Below are 14,350 nucleotides of genomic sequence, written 5' to 3' on the forward strand. Positions count from 1 at the left end.
TAGGCCCATTTTTCAGATGCAGAAACTGAGCCACAGAAAGTTTAATTGACCTGCTCATATTCAGTCAATAGAAGAGTGGTGAATAGAACTGCAAGTCTTTGGTTCCTAGTCCAGTGAACTATTCCTGGGGCTCAGAGCCCCCAGAGCAGTAGATAAACAATAAAAGACCCAATTTCTAAAAGCATCACTTATTTTTACTAATACATATGTCCCTCTGCCTGGAATCCCACTGAGAGAGATGTAATGAGGAAATCCTAGACTAAGCCTTGTAATCACTTTTATTGCTCAATGAAGACATTTTGAAAGTGCTTGAGTTCAAGTTTTTCAGAATCTAACTTATCTTTCCCTTTGGCAGTTCATCCATCTCCCCCCTCTGACCTTTCTGTAGAACATATGAAAGCCACAGAAGTCAGTTTATACTGGAGTATGCAGCCCAAGCACAAAGCAATTAAGCTGCTATGTCAGATGGAAAATCGCCACCCAAGTGGACAAGTGGAACTGGTAAGAAACTTAAGTTTCAGTCTAGACAAGCAACTGGTGGTTTTGGATATGGAGTATAGTCTATTTGTTTCATGGTTTTTAATACCATGAGTAGTGGGTGGGTGAACCACTGGCCCTTAGTAGGTGGAATGCCAAATGTATGTGATCGAATCACATTCTAGGAGAAATGTTCAGGCCTTTGAGGCTGTCAGTGTCGGTGGAGACCAGGTGAGAGACAAAAGATGACTGGAAAAAGGCTAATGTAGTTCCCAGCTTTAAAAAAGGGAAGGAGGAGGATCCGGGGAACTACAGGTCAGCCAACCTCACCTCAGTCTCTGGAAAAATCATGGAGCAGGTCCTCAAGGAATCAATTCTCAAGCACTTAGAGGAGAGGAAAGTGATCAGGAACAGTCAGCATTGATTCACCAAGGGCAAGTCATGCCTGACTAACCTAATTGCCTTCTATGATGAAATAACTGGCTCTGTGGCTGAGTGGAAAGCAGTGGACCTGTTATTCCTTGACTTTAGCAAAGCTTTTGATATGGTCTCCCACAGTATTCTTGCTGGCATGTTAAAGAAGTATGGGCTGGATGAATGGACTGTAAGGTGGATAGAAAGCTGGCTAGATCGTTGGGCTCAACGGGTAGTGATCAATGGCTCCATGTCTAGTTGGCAGCCAGTATCAAGCAGAGTGCCCAGGGTTGGTCCTGGGGCCAGTTTTGTTCAATATCTTCATTAATGATTTGGAGGATGGTGTGGACTGCACCCTCAGCAAGTTTGCAGATGACACTAAACTGGGAGGAGTGGTCGATACGCTGGAGGGTAGGGATAGGATACAGAGGGATCTAGACAAATTAGAGGATTGGGCCAAAGAAATCTGATGAGGTTCAACAAGGACAAGTGCAGAGTACTGCACTTAGGATGGAAGAATCCCATGCACTGCTACAGACTAGAGACCGAATGGCTAGGCAGCAGTTCTGCAGAAAAGGACCTAGGGGTTACAGTGGACGAGAAGCTGGATATGAGTCGACAGTGTGCCCTTGTTGCCAAGAAGGCTAAGGGCATTTTGGGCTGTATAAGTTAGGGGCATTGCCAGCAGATCGAGGGACGTGATCATTCCCCTCTATTCGACATTGGTGAGGCCTCATCTGGAGTACTGTGTCCAGTTTTCGGCCCCACACTACAAGGATGTGGAAAAATTAGAAAGAGGCCAGCGGAGGGCAACAAAAATGATTAGGGGTCTGGAGCACATGACTTATGAGGAGAGGCAGAGGGAACTGGGATTGTTTAGTCTGCAGAAGAGAAGAATGAGGGGAGATTTGATAGCTGCTTTCAACTACCTGAAAGGGGGTTCCAAAGAGGATGGATCTAGACTGTACTCTGTGGTAGCAGATGACAGAACAAGGAGTAATGGTCTCAAGTTGCAGTGGGGGAGGTTTACGTTGGATATTAGGAAAAACTTTTTCACTAAGAGGGTGGTGAAGCACTGGAATAGGTTACCTAGGGAGGTGGTGGAATCTCCTTCCTTGGAGATTTTTAAGGTCAGGCTTGACAAAGCCCTGGATGGGATGATTTAGTTGGGGGTTGGTCCTGCTTTGAGCAGGGGGTTGGACTAGATGACCTCCTGAGGTCCCTTCCAACCCTGATATTCTATGATTCTATGAAATTCTATTGTGAGCAGCAAGGTGGGTGAGGTCATTATTTTATTAGACTTCTGTTGGTGGAAGGGACAAGTTTTTGGGCTTCACAGAACTCTTCCTCGTGTCTAGAGAAGATAACCAGAGTATCACACTATCAATAGATGTCTCCTGCCTTGTCTGTCTCATATCCTGCCACCAACACGGCTACACCACCACTGCAAAGGCGACTGAGAACAAACAAGTTATTGAGGCTGTCTCTGTGGGAGCAGCAAGATGAGAGATGAAATTCAAGAGCTAGGTTGGGATAGAGCCAATGGAGAGACTTTAGTAGTGAGTGATGTGGTCTGATCAGGTGAGGAAGAGAATCTTAGCAGTTGCATAATTCATAGGTATTTAAAGTCAAAATGGACTGCAGTTGTCATCTAGTCTGACCTTGTGCATAACACAGGCCATAGAATTTCACCCAATGATTTCTGCATCTAGCTCAACATGGTTGAATTAGAACAAAACGTGTAGAAAGACATCCACGGGCAAACTGTCCCAGTCGTTAATCACCCTCACTTAAAAATCAGCATTTGTTTCCGGTTTGAACGTTCACTTTCCAGTCACTGTAAATCTTGGGAGAAGCAATAATAGAGGCTACAGGTGAGGAAGATGCATGTGTCTGGGTGGTGGGAAAGGAATGTGGCCATGGACAAGTGTTTTTAAAATGTTGTGGAGCAAATAGCAACAAGATTTAGTGGCAACCTGGTTGGATGAGGAGCAGGAAAGGAAGGAATCATAGATGCCCTGTAGCTTGTGAGCCTGAGACACAGGAAAAAATGGCTGTATGAATAGCAATGGCAAAAGGAGAGAATGCAGAAAGCTGAGGAAACAAAGTAAATTGCTCAGGCTTGGCCATGTGAAAGCTTGAGGAGCTGAAAACCATCAGGATATGTCAGAGTCAGAGTCAACTCCTTTCTCAAGACAAGATCAAGCAACCAGTTGGGAGGGGCAAGGGAAGAGGTATAAGGAACACTAAAAGCCAAAGAAAAGGTGGCCCTCACTCCCTACCCCGCCCACGCAGTACAAAAGAGGTGGTACCGAAGCCCCCAGACTCAAGACCCTCCAAAACAGAACATGACCATAAATTGTAAGGGGTGGTACCAGGGCATACAGTACAGGTATAATTAAGCCTACTAAAAAGGAGGCGAAAGGATACAGAGCAGTGGATATGCTTTCTTGTTAACCCCAATAAACATTGCACTGCCTGCACTTTGGACTCTGGTCTTCTGCTTTCTGTTTGGGGAGCAAGAACCAAGGTAGGGTGGGACAGTCCTAACAGACCCTCCCATTGTCTGACCCGCCCATAATTTTGCACAATTGTGAAAATTTAAATAGATGAAAATTGTAAAAAGTGCTTAAACAATCATCAATATTAAATAAAATTACAAAAAATTAAAATTGCATTCTGGCAAGCCTATGGATAAGTAATTTAACATAACTTGTAGAGGCCTGTGTTTTCTGGGACAGGTGATCCTGAATTCTCTTCCTACTGATGACCAGGGAAGTCTGTGCAGCCTCATTGTGCGGTACTGCTGATGACTGTGATGTCTCTGTGACCGAAGAACTGTTGCAGCTGGCATTTAGACTTCCCAGATGTATTATGCTGACTAGTCTGCATATACATTACTGCCCTCTATTGGATAGAATGCTAGACTTGCTGCAGTATGTAAGAGCTTGCTACCATGTACTGGCAGGAGGCCTTATAAGCCCTTATACTACTGGAGGTAATGGAGATTTCAGCTTCAGTTCCAGTGGTAGAGGCCTATGTGTAGGGGGCAGAATGTCCTGAATTACAGCTTGGAGTCTGTGCAGCTACAGCATGTAGTATAGCTGATGTCCATGAAGACTTGTGTGAACATTCAATTTTCTAGCTTTCCTGACCCCTCTCAGCCTCCTGGACCTGGAGGAAGGTTGCTGCAGAGTCCATAACCTTGTTCCACATACTTTAGTGAGTGTTCAGCTTGCCAGTTCTTCACAAGTTGATCTAAGGTTCCCTATGGTGCAGTCCACACAGGGGCAGCTCAGCTCCAGAGTATTAAAGGACAAGTAAAGCTTGAAAGCTTGTCTCTCTCACAAACAGAAGTTGGTCCAATAAAAAAATATTACCTCACCCACCTTGCCTCTCTAAGTAAAGCACAAGCAGGAGTGTTCCACTTTTGTAGGAAGTGTAGATGGGCAGGCCTCCCTGAAGATCTCCCAGTGGATGTTCTGTCTCAAGTGTGCCAGCGGCGGGAGATCATCACAGATGATAGTTTAGAGGAGGGGACTATACAAAACATGGGGTCCCTATTGCAGACCCACTTTATCTTGGGCAGAGTTCATCCTAATCCTTTTGAGGATGGTAGCAAGTGGGGGGGGGGGGCACCTGAAGGGAGGGTCCAATATGGAACATGTGTATACTAATATCCCAATGGCATGTACGTGTCCAGAATATCATCCTATTTACCTGATCCTAGTAAGGAGGTCCATGTAGGTAGATATTTTAAATATATGATAAAAGAAGGGGGCATATGGACACCAGCAGAAGCACCAGAGGCAGAAGTGGGAGAAATAGGTCTCACTAATTACACCTTTTTCAACCTACATAGATAAAAAATTCAGTAGCAATTTTGGCAGATCAACGTGAAGGGTTCCTATTGACAGCATTACAAAAGGGGTTAATAGAGCTCTTTGTGGGCCTCCCATATGTCCATGTATTTGGGCCTACTCTGACTTTTCCAGCATGTTTCCACATAATTTTCTGCATTGGGTCAAACTTGACAAGGCAGATGTAATAAATGTGCTGTTGATTGAAGCGGGGGACAGAATGACATCCTGAATCTCAGCCAACAACCTCTTTCTCATGATAGATGTCTGAACCCTAACCATGTCACATTTCTCCTTTGCTTTTGCAGCACAATAGTTCAGTTGTTGAGTCAAATTCATATCCACACCTCACCCTAGGTGGCTTGCTGCCTTTCACCAATTATGCCTTTAGAATGCGCTGTGGTGCAGCTAGCCACTTCTGGAAATGGAGTGAATGGAGCAAAACTCTCAGAGTCAGAACAAATGAAGCAGGTGAGTTCAGTCCATTGGGACGGGGGAGCGGGGTGAGGCTGAAACTTGCTCTTCGAGTTGCTGTTTGCCATCTGCCAGACTGACGTCTGGAAATACTAGCAAGCTCCTTGTCATTGGTGTATGGGGCTGGAGAGGAAAAGCAAGTCTAAGAGCTGCAGGTATTGGGTCAATACCATTTTAAAATATGTGCACACGTGCACAGAACAGACTGATTGGTGAAACTTGAGCTTCAGGTGAAACCAGATAAGGTTTCAGAACTCCAGGTGCTTTATCTGAACCTTGTGCCAAACTCAATCCCATCACTTTTTTCCCTGACCAGGGAGGTGTGCTAGTTGACTCTTCTTCTTCCCTTTGCCACTCCCAGCATATATTCAGCTATCTTCTAGGATATCTCTGCCTTGAATGATACCATTGGCTCCCTCCTCCCTATAAGCCCCTCTTCCTATGCCTCCCCAGACTGTTGGCATAGCACATCTTTAAAAAGTTCTGTTTGTTTGTCTGAAATCTATTACTCTGCTAGGTCTCCACCACTTTAAATCTGAATTTCTGGAGCTTGATAGAGCCCAGAATGCACCAGATGAATCAGAACTGGTGAGATATGAAGTGGGTGCCGCTGTACCACTGAACAGGCATAGTAGTAGCTGTGCGTTTTGAGTGTGGAGGCATCATTCAGTGGTGGGAACATCCATGTGTGTGTTGGGGAGGGAGGGGAAGTGGGGCTTGGCACGGAATGATCAAGGAGTCGTTTCTGTAGTTTCAAGGGAGTTTCAGTTTTTGGTGTGGAGGCACAGGGTCGGTGAGTTTTGGGGTCTCGCTGTGTTGCAGGTGGGATGGTCTCCTTAACAAATATTAGTAAAGGTTTGGACAGTTCACCCTTCCCAATATACAGCAGCTTTGTTTTATGTGATTGATCGCAGCTCCCTCAGGGAAACTTGATGTCTGGAGAGAAGTTACCCCAGTTTGGGGAGGACGGAATGTGACCTTATTCTGGAAGGTGAGTCTGGGCACAGAAATGGTTAAGAACAGAAATGACTGGGGTCAACAGTATCTGGGGTATTTTTCCTGGCAGGGTGCAAGATTTCACTCTCATTTTAGTTTTCCATATGATGTGCTGCTTTTGTGACAATGGAAGCCATACTCACCACACTGCTTACACTGGTCCTGAGAGAGTCTGGATTTTTGTTCAAGAAGCTGTGGATTTGGACCATATGTTGCTTTTTTTTTTTTTTTAGTGGAACCTCCATTTCCCCCCAAGATAATGAAGTTATGTTATGTTTGGATGCCAAAATGATTTTTTAAAAAGTTAATGGAAAGCCTACTTTTTTAAATTGTCCATTCAATAAGCACAAATAGGAAACAACATACACAAATCCTTCAGATTGCCTTATTTCAAAACTCTGTGTAATTTAAAAAAATATTTCTATATGCACATATAAAATATGGATTAAGTGGAAATAATTGTCATTTGTTTAATGTCATCCTTTAAGTGAAAACCAATTCTCTCTTCCCCCCCCTGTAAAACCGAGTATCACAAGTACAGTATCCTTCTGACCCTTAAAAGCTTCTACCATAAGAATCATGCCAAATACAATTTGTAGTAGTGTAAATTTAGCTGCAGATTAAATAGATCTTGAAATATTTTCCATTTTTTCCCAGCCATTTCCAGACTTTAGAGCTAATGGTGGAAGTATTTCATTTGAGATATCCTGGGAAAAGTTAGAGAATGCCTCTGAGCCTGAACACATCTCCATTTCTGCATTACAAAACAGTACTACAATTTCCATCGATAACCATTCCTACAAAGTCAGCGTGGCAGCAAGGAACAATATTACTTCTTCACTTCCTTCAGTGATGATCATCTCCCGGGCGACAGATAATGGTTTGTGTATCTTTAATCCAATTAAAATAACTTTTGTGGGTGCTTATCTTGTATAGTTATTTTACAGTCAGTAATATTTTATTTATCATCATGGAATAATTAATCTAGTCTTGGAATTAAAATGACTGTTTTGCCACTGATGTGTTTGAAAACTATTACCGTCTATCAATGGAGATCACTAAGCCTGTAAGATAATAGCAGTATATTGTATCTTTATCTATTCCCCATTTTCCACCCACCTGGGGTTTTCACAAATATAATATGGTACATTCATGGGGTTATCCCAGTGAGCAAAATACATATGGGTTTAACCAACAAGGTCCTCAATCCTGCATTTGCATATGGATGCAAGGATCCTACTTACATAGAACTCATGTCAGGATCAGGGTCTAATGACCTACTATTTCGGGCTCCAGTTTTGTGAGCCTGCAGTTCAGTTCCTGATATTACAGATTTTAATACAGTCTCCCAACTAGAAGGTATTTGAGTAATTAGCCTCCTAGTGGTAGGGATCAACTTTCAGGGTCCTTTCCCTATTAGGGGTGAGTATTTCATCATGATGAAACATTATTGAAAAGACAAAATCTGAAGTTTTACTGGCATCCAGTCATCAGGTACAGTAATGGCAAGACTAGCATAGTAATTCTACCAATCTTAATTTGACCTAAAGTATAGGTCTTCCTGCTAGAAAAGATATATATTCTAGATAGATAGATATACTATTTTGTGAAGTGCTTTAGTCCATTCTTTCCAAGGTGCTGAAGAAAAGGTTGATCACACTGACCTTGAAGAAGAAAGAGTTAATGGCACAGTTGATGGCATTTATATTTCGTGGAAGGCCACAAATGCATTTGATGGATACATTGTCGATTGGTGCAACTTTCCGAGGTCCCAGCATTGTGACTTTCAGTGGAAGAGATTCGATTTCAACACATCCAGTTGTCTCATCAACTCAGGTGAAAGCAGAACAATTCTTCATTAAGATGTTTATGCTGCAACTCTTTGTTAGGGCATTGGGTGGCATGCACCTGAATTTTAGGAAACAGTTCCTGGGAAGTCAATTATTAAAGTCTAACACAGGGGTCAGCAACCTACGGCACATGTGCCAAACACGGCACACGAGCCGATTTTGAGTGGCATGCAGCTCCCTGCCGCGGTCCCGACCCCCAGCCCCACCGCTCTCCCCTGCGGGGGCAGGAGGCAGAAGCTTGGTTCTGCGGCAGCCAAGCTTCCCCTCTCCCCTGCTTCTTCCCCCAGTGTGGTGCTTTCCTGCCCCTCCTCCTCTCCGTCCCTGCGCCAATCAGATGATGGCCCTAGTGAGGGGGAGGGGGAAGAGCAGCAGCGTGCACACAGCTCCGTAGAGGACGCAGAGAGAGGTAGGGATGGAGCCTGGGGGAAGGGGGTGGAACAGGGCATATCCCTTCCAGCCCCCTGCCATGAGCTGCTCATGGCAGGGGGCTGGGAGCACCGCCAGGAGCCGAGCACCCCAGCCTTCTGCCCTGCACCTCCACACACCCCCACCCCTCTGCTCTGAACCCCCCCACCCCAACACACACCCATCCTTCTGCCCTGCACCCCCATAGCCCCCTCCCTCTGCCCTGCACCCCCCACACACTCAGCCTTCTGTCCTGCACCCCCACAGCCCCAGCCCTCTGCCCTGCACCCCTCACACCCCAACACACCCCCAGCCCTCTGCCCTGCACCCCCCACAGCCCCCAGCCCTGATCTCTGAACCCCCCCCCACACACCCCAGCCTTCTGCCCTGAACCCCCTCCCCCAGCCCTCTGTTCTGACCCCTGAAACACGCCCCCCCTCCAGGTCTGGGGTCCCAGCTGCAGGCCCTGATCAGCCCTCTGTCGGCCTAGGTGAACAGAACCCTAGGCTGGCAGCGAGCTGAGCAGGCTGGTGGCGTAAGATCAGTACTTTAATTTAATTTTAAATGACGCTTCTTAAACATTTTGAAAACCTTGTTTACTTTACATACAATAGTTTAGTTGTATAATATAGACTTATAGAAAGAGACCTTCTAAAAACGTTAAAATGTATTACCGGCACGTGAAACCTTAAATTAGAGTGAATAAATGAAGACTCGGCACACCACTTCTGAAAGGTTGCTGATCCTTGGTCTAACAACTGCCCAGTGTGTCAGTTTTCTTTCACAGAATCATAGACTGTAGGATTGGCAAGGACCTTGAGAGGTCAAAGTCCAACCCCCTGCACTGAGGCAGGACCAAGTAAAGCCCATCGTTGACAGGTGTTTGTCCATCAGGACCATCTGTGGTATTGTTTTGTTTACTATCTTGATCAAACGCCACGAACAGGCGGTCAGCATTACTAGAATTTAGCTGGGATTCGGTTTCAACACCTCCAGTTGTCTTATCAGCACTAAAGAGCTGTGTTTCCTAGGTCCTCCTTTTGGTAACTACAGTGATGCAAGATCAGGATTTTTAATGAATTATGGGTCTCTCTATAAATCAAACGTGGTTCTGTTTTCTTACCTAAAACTACTGAAGCTTAATCTTTTTAAAAACAGTTTTATTATTTTCTAGCTGCTTTCATGCCTGGGGTGAGATACAGCTTCAGGGTTTATGGATCTCTAGCTAATGAAGATTTTTTCCTGGGGAAGAAGGTTGGGTACACTAAAGAACTGGGTAAGCTGAAAACATTTTACATGTGTACATATTTGCTAAATGGGGCTCATGAAAATAGAGGGGAGTTCTGTAGCTGTACTGTCTTTTCTCTGCCTCCTTGCACTTAACTACAAGCAATGTTTGACATACACAATGTTGCTTGCTTCCCCCATTCCCATTGCATACATGTAATAAAACCCTATAAAATAGCCTCTGGTGACTGCTATGAGGCAGTTTGGTTAGTACAGATCTCAGGAAAACGAGAGTCCACACCAGTCAGGGAAACTGAGCTATAACAACATTAGCAATAACTATGATTAAACAGTTGTTTCTATGCATGATGTAGATGGGCCACAGATGTTTTGCGGTACCAGGAGGCTTTCAGGAAGAACAGGCTTAGTTCAGTTTTTATTTGAAAATCATGATGTTCAGTTTATAAACAATGCAAATTTAACAAGAGACAACAGATGGGAATTCAGGAGCAATGCCAAGTGAAGAGATAAATTTTCTAGCAATTAAACAACATGTTTGTCAATTTCCTTCCTTCCAGCTCCTAGCATCAACCTTCTAGAGGAAATAACTGAGATGACTTCCCATACTGTAACCATAACTTGGGATTCTTATCCCATAAATGAGTCACAGCCTGGATTCATAAGAGGTTATCATGTTTATGTGAAAACCATGGAAGAAGAATGCAGTTTGAAGGGATCCACTAAACATGCTCTTTCAGGTAATTGATTCTTTGAACCCAGAAAGCTGTACATCCATCAATCCAATACATCACATACTGAAATGTGTGAAAGGCTGCACATTTTTTGCTCAGGAGATCAATAAACTGGAACCTCCTGAAAAGTTCTTCACACTTACATGTTAGGCAGATAAATCAACACACTGGGGAATAAATGGAATGATTTTGACCTCTAAAGTGAGGTAACTGTTGCCTTCTCTCCAAGGACTGAGTGTAGAGTGCTTTTAATTGACAGAAGCAGGACTCTACTAATACACAGAGGATTATTTAGGGCCCCATATTGTAGGCCATTATGCAGGGAGCTTCCATTGACTTCAGAGTGCACTTCACAGGTGGAATGGCTGCAGTATCAGCTCCCTGCATTGCACTGAATTTCCATCTCTTATGAACTGAGTTCTGGCAGAGTTTTCAAAATTCCCACTCATTCTCTTTTTGGAAAACAGACGAAGAAGCTGCTATCAGTTTTATTATGAGAGTGGGGATTTTTAAAGGTAGTTAGGTCCGATTTGTGTGCTGATGTTTTCATAGCTTTAGGGTTGGGGCTCTGTGGAAATTCCCCATCTGGTCCATTTGCCTTATTCCATTAAGTGAATATGTGCATAGCTCTGCTCTCAGGGCCGGCTTTAGGCCGATTCCCCCGATTCCCCTGTTCGTCTAGTGGTGAAGCTGACCTGGGGACTGTGTTAAGCATTTGTGGCCCAGAGCTACTTGGCATATCATCTCTGATTTTCCTGTCCCGCATTGAACTCTACTCAAGATGACAACATTTCAGTGCATCCAAATTCTCAGACCCTCCCACTGAATGCAAAAAAAATTGTTTATTCTTACCTGTTGATTTCTCTTCTCCAACATGGACGGTGTCCTGATTCACACCAGAGGGTCCATTCCCCTCTTCTGATAGGACTGGTGTCAGGTAAAGCTGCATGTCTGCGTGAGCCTGGGCTGTCAGGGGCCTGCCTACCAGCATCCTGTCAGAACAAGATTAACTGTGGAACAGTCGGCACTACTGTAACTGTACATACCTGCAAATATTCCCACCCAGGAAGGGTGTAAGAGCAAAGCCCTACCACCCCCCACCATCTGATATACTGAGGCTGGAGAGGATGAGGGATGTGGCTAAAAAACACTTGAAGTGGGAACAGATTGCAAGCCCTAGTTTCTCCGTGTCCCTTATACTGCAGGCATTTCTGCCTCTCAGTTATCAGTAAGGTGCTGCAGGGTGGGGGATGGAGGGTGCAGAGAGAAGAAAGGGACAGAGGCAGAACAAGAAAACAAAACCTGCTGAAAAGCTACTAACAAAAGGTAAGTGAATTGTGGAAGTGGAAACCGAGCTTGTAGCTTGGCACAAGCAGAGACTTCTGACAGGAAGTTGGTGGCTGGTCCCCTACTGGATTGGCTCTCTCAGACACACTGTTGCTGCTATCTCCAGTCCAATCAGAAGAGGCGCCACGCAACCCAGCAGTAATGAGTTAGAGCAGAGATTCTCAAAGGAATGTATTCTGCGGGGGCATGAGAAGCCGCTCTGCCTTGAGAGCTGGGAGGCCAGAAAGCAGCGGCTGCTGGCCAGGCGCACAGCTCTGAAGGCATTGCCACTGCCAGTAGCAGTGGAGAAGTAAGGGCAGCAATGTGCCACCCTTACTTCTCCGCTCCTGCTGGCAGCAGCGCTGCCTTCAGAGTTGTGCGCCTGGCCAGCAGCTGCCACTCTCTGCTCTGCCTTCAGAGCTGGGCAACAGTATATGTACTTGTGTGGCAGGAGCTGTGGGGGTGTAAAGGACTATCGACACAAAGAAGGGGGACGCGAGAACCACTGAGTTAGAGCACATCCCCTTCCTGAAAGGCAACGCACATTAAAAAACAATTGAGAGTAATGGTTTGTAACATCTCCTTTGATTATAGATGGTACAGTCCTATGTAAATACACTATAGAAAACCCAGAAGAGAAGAGATACATGGTGAAACACCTGGTGCCAGGAACAACATATGCACTGGCAGTTACAGCTTACACCGGTGGAGGAGAGACTCCCATCGAAGCCTATATATATGTAGATACACCACATGACTGTGAGTTTTGAAAATGAAAATATGTATTTGAGGGGCTGGGGGGGGGAAGGGGAGGAGGAAGGGAAATTAGCACCTATAACTGCTGGCTTCTTTTCTAAAAAGAAAAAAAAAGTTTATTAGATTAGGTAGAGATGAATGGATCTGAGAAAGATCCCAGTTAGAAGATGTATTTATGAATGGATGCATTCAAATAATACTAATTGCCAAATTAAATGTTTTAGTGCTTGTATAGCTCCTTTTACCTAGAAACATTACAACATATTTAAAGCATTTTACCATGTTATTTAAGCCTCAAACACCCTGCAAGGTAGCTAAGCAAATGTATACCCACTTTGCAGATAACACTGAGGTTCATTTACAGAATGAAACCAGTGACAGAGTTGAAACCAGAACCCAGGAATACTGACTCCTGGTCCTCTTCTCCAAATACCAGACCATACGAGAGTACGAGAGAGGAATTTTATTTAGTTCCAGCTAATTTTATAACCTATAGAAGACTATAAACCATTTCACATACTGGCTGTTGCTTTCATGACCAAGTAGTTAATTTATGTGCAAATAAGAGCGCTGGACTTCCTAACACTGATTTGTATGAAAAACTGGCTTACAAATCCACCAACTCTTGCGTCCCATGCTAGATGTGACCAACGAAGGGTCGCTGCATGAGAACCATGCTCACTAACAGTGGCCATATTAGACAGAGAGAAAAAAAAAAAGAGTAATTACTTACCTGTAATTCTGTTTGCTTGAAGATGTCACACCAGAATCTGACTCTTGGGACTTGTGCTCCCAAGCTGAAACTCCCCAACTTTGTCCTCAGAAGAAGTGGGAGTGTTGATTATTGCATGAAAACCGTATGTTTTACACTGAGCAGCACGCACTACCACTACACCTCAGTGCCTAGACCCTCCCAGACAGCTAGTGAATTGTATGTGAAAGCAAGGGCTCCTAACCCAAACCAGTGAGAAGTAAAATAAAAACCCATAAACTAACACTAAAAAATGTCCCAAGAGAAGCCATCCCTTCTGCCCCCTTTGGTTAATTTAATATCAAAACTCAATTTACTGGTTTGTTACACCACTGCATGACTCCGTTGGTAACTATTGTGGAAACAAACTCTGGAGGTTCAATTCGGTTTGGTGCTGAGCTCCCTCAACTCCCTTGATTTGGCACTTGGAACACTGTAGTATTGGGGCCTTTGGCCCCCAATAAGCAAAGCACTTAAGTGTGCCCTTACATCCTATTTACGTCACTTCTTTCTTTTTACAGGGATAGATGGATTGGAGATGTTTAAGTGCTTTGCTAAGTAAGCGTCTTCACCGCAAAAAAAAAAAAAGTATTTTTTACATTGGTGTAACCGTTTCAGTGTAGCACCCTAGTGGAGACAAGGCATAGGCAGTTTTTGCTTCAATGTTGCTGCTTGAGGTAAATCCCAGAGGGACATAGGCTTGACCTTGAACAGTTACATCAAGGTCAGAACTACACATGCTTTGTCTCTATTGGGGTTTTACTGCAGGATAGCAATCTCAGCATAAAAAACACACACCGTTTTTTGCTGTGAAGACATAGCCAAAGGGAGGGTATTTGCATACCTACTCCTTGAAATCTTTGATATTTTCATTTATAGTTAGCAAATCAACTCAGGTAAAATCATGGTGCCTGTAAGTAAAAAGCAATTTTTTTTTTAAAGGACTGGTAAAGCTGAACTTTTGGCAATAAAAAGTAAATGCCAAAAACTACATGTTCACTTATAGATTTGAAGGCCAGAAGGGACCATTAGGATAATCTAGTCTGACCTTCTGCATAACGC

The 14,350-nt window shown here is 44.3% G+C and overlaps 1 protein-coding gene across 7 annotated transcripts in view; it reads left to right on the plus strand.

Moving 5' to 3' along the window:
- LOC101934454 (oncostatin-M-specific receptor subunit beta) overlaps positions 1 to 14,350 on the plus strand; it is a 75,404-nt gene that overhangs the window by 58,456 nt on the left and 2,598 nt on the right. For all 7 annotated transcript variants that reach the window (XM_005282214.5, XM_065550030.1, XM_065550029.1 and 4 more), the window contains 8 exons: positions 356 to 501; positions 5,060 to 5,222; positions 6,140 to 6,216; positions 6,879 to 7,101; positions 7,857 to 8,057; positions 9,651 to 9,752; positions 10,282 to 10,461; positions 12,376 to 12,540. In XM_005282214.5, the coding sequence (XP_005282271.2) occupies positions 356 to 501; positions 5,060 to 5,222; positions 6,140 to 6,216; positions 6,879 to 7,101; positions 7,857 to 8,057; positions 9,651 to 9,752; positions 10,282 to 10,461; positions 12,376 to 12,540 (1,257 nt within the window). The remainder of the gene's footprint in view (positions 1 to 355; positions 502 to 5,059; positions 5,223 to 6,139; positions 6,217 to 6,878; positions 7,102 to 7,856; positions 8,058 to 9,650; positions 9,753 to 10,281; positions 10,462 to 12,375; positions 12,541 to 14,350) is intronic.

The sequence above is a fragment of the Chrysemys picta genome, chromosome 6 (genome assembly GCF_011386835.1).
Source record: "Chrysemys picta bellii isolate R12L10 chromosome 6, ASM1138683v2, whole genome shotgun sequence".
Taxonomy (NCBI): Eukaryota; Metazoa; Chordata; order Testudines; family Emydidae; genus Chrysemys; species Chrysemys picta.